The following is a 6,642-nucleotide window of genomic DNA, read 5'->3' on the forward strand; positions in this document are numbered from 1 at the left end:
AGATTCTATTCTGAATGTAACATGCAGTGTTTATTGCTTCTGCCCAGAAATGCTTAGCCATATTGGTTTCATTGATCATGGTTCTGGCCATTTCTTGTAGAGTCCTATTCTTTCGCTCTACAACTCCATTTTGCTGTGGAGTTCTAGGACAAGAGAAATCATGGGCAATGTCATTTTCTTTGAAGAACTCCTCAAAGAATTTGTTCTCAAATTCACCACCATGATCACTTCTAACCTTTATGATTTTGCACTCTTTCTCAGATTGGATCTGAGTGCAGAAATCAAAGAACACTGAATGAGACTCATCCTTGTGTTTTAAGAACTTTACCCATGTCCAGCAGCTATAATCATCAACGATGACTAATCCATATTTCTTCCCTCTGACAGATGCTGTTTTGACTGGGCCAAACAGATCAATGTGCAAGAGTTCTAACGGCCTTGAGGTAGACACAACATTCTTAGACTTGAATGCAGGTTTGGAGAACTTGCCCTTCTGACATGCTTCACAAAGAGCATCTGATTTATATTTCAGATTAGGGAGTCCTCTGACAAGATTTAGTTTGTTAATCTGAGAAATCTTTCTCAAACTAGCATGTCCTAATCTTCTATGCCAGACCCACTGCTCTTCAGAAACAGACATAACACAAGTTATCTTCTGATTCTTGAGATCTTGAAGATTTGTCTTATAAATGTTGTTCTTCCTCTTACCTGTAAATAGGATTGAGCCATCCTTCTGACTTACAGCCTTGCAAGACTTTTGGTTGAAGATTATATCATAACCATTGTCACTTAATTGACTTATGGACAATAAGTTATGTGTTAATCCTTCTACAAGAAGTACATTAGTTATGGAAGGAGAGTTACCAGACTTTATAGTTCCAGAGCCAATTATCTTGCCCTTCTGATCTCCTCCAAACTTGACTTCTCCACCAGATTTGAGCACCAGGTCTTGGAACATAGACCTTCTTCCTGTCATGTGTCGCGAGCATCCAGAGTCCAGGTACCATGACATGTTGTGCTTTGTCTTCTTTGCAGCCAAGGATATCTGCAATAGGAATAATATTTTCCTTAGGTACCCACATTTTCTTGGGTCCTTTCTTGTTAGTTTTCCTCAAGTTCTGATTGAACTTGGGTTTAGCATTATAAGCAATAGGAGGAACAGCATGATAATTCTTATTCTGAGTTCCATGATATTTCTTAGGTTGTGTCACATGCTTCTTGGTGTGTGTTATGTGAAAGCTTTGAGCATGTGATGTGTGCCTAATATCATGTGAGTGGCCATACTTGAACTGATCATACAATGGCTTGTATGTGATTTTCATATCATCTACAGGTTCAAGTTTGTATGGGGTTTCACCCTCAAAACCAATGCCAACTCTCTTGTTTCCAGAAACAGCATATATCATAGAAGCTAGCTGACTTTTGCCAATACTTCTAGATAGAAACTTCCTGAAGCTTAAATCATATTCTTTCAGAATATGGTTTAGACTAGGAGTGGACTTTTCTGAATCATAAGAAGATCCAATGTTGTTGGATAATTTTAAAACTTTTTCTTTTAATTCAGAATTTTCCAACTCAAGCTTCTTAGTTTCAAATTCAAATTGCTTTTTCAGCTTTTTGTATTTGATACTAAGATGAGCTTTTAGTTCAAGAAGCTCTGTTAAACTGGAAACTAACTCATCTCTAGTTAGTTCAGAAAATACCTCTTCAGAATCTGATTCTGACGTAGATTCTGATCCATCATTGACAGTGGCCATCAGTGCAATGTTTGCTGCTCATCTTCAGAGTCTGATTCATCTTCTGACTCATCCCATGTTGCCATAAGACCTTTCTTCTTATGAAACTTCTTCTTAGGATTTTCCTTCTGAAGTTTTGGGCACTCATTTTTTTAGTGTAAAGGCTCATTGCATTCGTAGCACATGACCTTCTTCTTGTCAAATCTTCTGCCTCCAGAAGATTCTCCTCTTTCAGGCTTCTTTGTGCTTCTGAAGCTCTTGAACTTCCTCTGCTTGCTTTTCCAGAGTTGGTTAACTCTTCTGGAAATCATGGACAGTTCATCATCTTCTTCTTCTTCTTCTGATTCTGATTCTTCAGAATCTACTTCTTCAGCCTGAAAATTGTTAGTGCATTTTTTAAAATTAGATTTTAATGCAACAGACTTACCTTTCTTCTGAGGTTCATTGGCGTCAAGCTCAATCTCATAACTCCTCAGGGCGCTGATCAGCTCTTCCAAAGAGACTTCATTCAGATTCTTTGCTATCTTGAATGCAGTCACCATTGGGCCCCATCTTCTGGGCAAGCTTCTGATGATCTTCTTCACATGATCAACCTTGGTGTAGCCTTTGTCCAGAACTCTTAATCCAGCAGTTAGAGTTTGAAATCTTGAAAACATCTTTTCAATGTCTTCATCATCCTCCATCTTGAAGGCTTCATACTTCTGGATTAGCGCAAGAGCTTTGGTTTCCTTGACTTGAGCATTTCCCTCATGAGTCATTTTCAAAGACTCATATATGTCATGGGCAGTTTCCCTTTTAGATATCTTCTCATACTCAGCATGAGAGATATCATTCAGCAAAACAGTCCTGCACTTGTGATGATTTTTGAATTCCTTCTTTTGCTCATCAGTCATTTCTTTTCTTGTGAACCTCACACCACTGGCTTTAACTGGATGTGTGTAACCATCCAACAGAAGATCCCATAGATCAGCATCTAGACCTAGAAAGTAACTTTCAAGTTTATCTTTCCAGTATTCAAAGTTTTCACCATCAAACACTGGTGGTCTAGTATAACCATTGTTACCATTTCCATTGTATTGCTCAGCAGAGCCAAATGTAGATGTAGGTGTGTTTGTTGGAATTTCACCATCCATCTTTTACTAAAGCTTTTTTCTCTTCCTGAATCTTTTCTAAACACGGTTAAGTGCTTGCACCTTAGAACCGGCGCTCTGATACCAATTGAAGGATAGAAAAACACTTAGAAAGGGGGGGGTTGAATAAGTGTAGTATCAAAACTTGTAAAATAAAAACAACTTGCACAATTATTTTTATCCTGGTTCGTTGTTAACTAAACTACTCCAGTCCACCCTTATTAGGTGATTTACCTCAACTGAGGATTTAATCCACTAATCACACGAGATTACAATAGTTTTCCACTTAGACACTGCTAAGTCTTCTAGAGTCTTCTGATCACAACCTGATCACTCTAGGATCAATCTGCTTAGATACCCTCTAAGACTTTTCTAGAGTCTTCTGATCTAACTGATCACTCTAGTCCTTTACAGCTTAATGTAAACAAATTCTAAGAGTATTACAATGCTTCTTAAAAGCGATAATCACAACTGTGATATTTCTCTTACAGTTTAAAACTTACTCCCACTATATTATTACAACAGCAATAAGTGAGGTTGAAGATGAAGTTTGAGAGCTTTCAAAATGAACAGCGTTTCAGCAAAGTTTTTGTTAAGAGTTGTATGCAATTTCATTAACCTTTGCTTCTCTTCAGAACTTCATTTTATAGGCGCATGAGAAGATGACCGTTGGGAGCATTTAATGCTTTGCGTATTCCGTACAACATTGCATTTAATGTTTCACACTTTTGTCAACTACCTCGAGCCTTGCTTTTGCTGTGACTACTGACGTTGCCGTTAATAGCTTCTAACGTTCCTTTTGTCAGTCAGCGTAGCCTGCCATCTTGTACTTGATTCTGATTGATCTTTTGTAGATACAACGTTCGAATATCATCAGAGTACAAACAGCTTGGTGCATAAGCATCTTCTGATCTTTTGACCTTGAAGTGCTTCTGAGTGTGATACCATTACTTCAGTGCTTCTGCTTCTGAACTCTAGTCCTTCTGATGCTTCCATAGACCATGTTCTGATTCTGCTTGACCATCTTCTGATGTCTTGCCAGACCATGTTCTGATGTTGCATGTTGAACCTTCAGAGTCAAAGCTTCTGAGCGCTGATTTGTGCATACTCTTTATATATTTCCTGAAAAGGAAATTGCATAGGATTAGAGTACCACATTATCTTAAGCAAAATTCATATACATTGTTATCATAAAAACTAAGATAATTTGATCAGAACAATTCTTGTTCTAACAAATTTTTCACGCACCGATCTGTTAAAGATAAAAGTTTATGAAGTTGGCTGAAACCGATGTTGTGGAATGAAAGAAAGAAAGGTGGAGGAAAGGGCGGAGGTTCCATTGTTTTTGGTGGCGGTGGTTATATGGTTTGGAGAGAAAGAGACGAGAGAGAGAGAGAGATAGATAGATAGAAATATGATATTGGAGAGAGAAACAAATTTGTGAAATGAGAGGGATAGAGGTGAAAAGTTAAAGAAATGGAAAAGATTAATGCAGAGTGACAGAGTCCATTGCTATACTCGGGTAAAGCTATGTTTCAAGGTAAATTTGAAAAAATTGTAAGCAAAGTGTACAAAAGAGAAAATCCGATTGGTTTAGATTTAGTGATTTAGTCAATTACCATTAGGGGCATTTCTTAGTGTAAATTAAAAAGCAAAGAAAAGGTATATTAGGTAGTTGATTAGCATTTTCCATGCTTATGTAGATAGTTGACAACCAATACAATATTTTTCATTTCACAAAAACACAATGTATTAAAATGTTTTATTTTTCTTTGAAAACCATAGGTTGGATTTCAAGATTCAGTATATACATGGAATATAAGCATGAGTAGCAATGCTACAATGACCTTCAGGTCCACCACCTTCCCTTTTTATCCTCATGTATCCATTCACACCCCAATTTTTACCCCAAGAATTCTTAATCAACCAATATTTCAACCCACTTTTAGTCTTCCCATAACCAACTATAGTAACGGCGTGGTCTAAAGATGTTCCACATGCTCCTGAATAAACCCCCCCACTGTATTTAAAAAAATCATCCCCAACAGAGATACCAACTGCCACAGGTTGTTCTGCCACGGCTCTTTGTAAATTTTGTTCATCATTTTTTTTTAGATTTATGTAACAAGTTATATAAGCTTCAGCTTTGTCCATATCAAATTGTTTGCAAGTCCCATCACCTTCTCTGTATGGATATTGAGATTCTTGAAGAATACCTCGGTTATCTATTATATTATTGAAGCCACCGACAATACTACCACTGGTACACCCGTCGCTACTCCTATCACAATCAATTAGTTGTTGCTCGGACAATGTCAGTAGATTGCCCATTTTTATTTTCCAAAAACCTTCTACGGCCGCCACAGCTGCAAAAGCCCAACAACCATCTACAATACAAACATTGAATAAATTAATATAATAACTACTAAAAACACTTAAGTAATAGGGTTATTATAGTTACCACATTGTCCTTGTTTCTTAACATCGGTCACCGCTCCTTTCACTCTCCAATCCATAGTTAATGGAATATTATTAGTGACGTTGAAGAGTACTTGATTCGACCTGATTTTGGAGGAATAAACATGGCTAGGAACTTTGAGTCCAGTGTAAGAAGCCTTAAACTCTTCGGTAGTTAAATCAGAATATGGATTTAAGCCGAGCGTATAACTCTTGTTACCAGCACTATTAAACTTCTCAATATAATCTAAATTTTCTTTGAATATCTGTAAGCGTTTCTCCATTTCTGAACTATTTATGTATGTGATTTCATACTTCATCATCCATTGTTGGTGTGCTTTAACAACCGATGAATCATCTAACATTCGAGACATGCTTGGATATGCATATGCCCACAAGACTACGATGCAAACACTAATAAGATGCTTCATATTTTTATTTTATGGGATAGAAATAAAAGAGAATATTTTATGAAAAATAATTCATATAAAAGTTAACAAAGATACCACAATTTATAACATTCAAATTCTACCAATTAAAAAAGAAAATCCATTTGTTTTATTTGATTTATCTCATTAAAGTAAGTGTTAAATAAAAAGTCAACATAGTCAAAATAAAAATAAAAATCATCGTAAGGGAATTAAATTTGTGAGAGTATAAATAAATATTTATATGATTTAATTTTAAAAATGTTATAGTCTTATAAACAATGTTTTAAAAATTGGACCGGAGATTAAAGAGGTAAGACTTTCGATTCAAGGTTGATTTTGTCCAATTAGTTAAACCTACTATCAAATCATTTATTAAATAAATTAATAATATAAAGTTAAATTTTATGAATAAGTCAAATAATTATAATTATATACTCACAAATTAATAAAGTAAATATTTTAAAAATCTATTACAAACTTATACTATGAGATCATTTATAGACATAATTTCACAGTACAATAATACGCTAAACTAAACTATAACAGTATATAACTTATACATTTGTGATGTTCTTTTGTTAAAGAATAGTTTTTTTTTTTTAAGAAAAAATGTTTTAAATATTAACAAAAACATAATAAAATTTTAATTTTTTTAATAAAAATATAAACTATTTGCAAACATTTCTTTGAACTAAACGGTTTTACAAATCGATTGAACCAAACATTTCAGATTTTAAAACATTGCTTACTATTACTTAAAGGCTCTGTTTGGCATGTCACTTTTTGAGCTTATGTCTTATAGCTTATAAGCTCATATAACAATAAAAGACTTGTTTAGTAATGGTCTTTTTATTACGAGCTTATAGCTTATTTTACTAGCTTATAGCT

General features: G+C 34.9%; 1 protein-coding gene across 1 annotated transcript; it reads right to left on the reverse strand.

The window, feature by feature from the left end:
- Window positions 1–4,666: 4,666 nt before the first annotated feature.
- LOC131648920 (macrodontain-1-like) lies at window positions 4,667–5,754 on the reverse strand. The gene is made up of 2 exons (XM_058918650.1): window positions 5,328–5,754; window positions 4,667–5,253 (listed from the first exon to the last, which is right to left on the reverse strand). Exons 1-2 carry the CDS (start codon window positions 5,752–5,754, stop codon window positions 4,667–4,669), a joined length of 1,014 nt encoding a protein of 337 aa, XP_058774633.1.
- Between the last annotated feature and the right edge of the window lie 888 nt (window positions 5,755–6,642).

This window comes from Vicia villosa, linkage group LG2 (assembly GCF_029867415.1).
Source record: "Vicia villosa cultivar HV-30 ecotype Madison, WI linkage group LG2, Vvil1.0, whole genome shotgun sequence".
NCBI classification, from domain to species: Eukaryota; Viridiplantae; Streptophyta; class Magnoliopsida; order Fabales; family Fabaceae; genus Vicia; species Vicia villosa.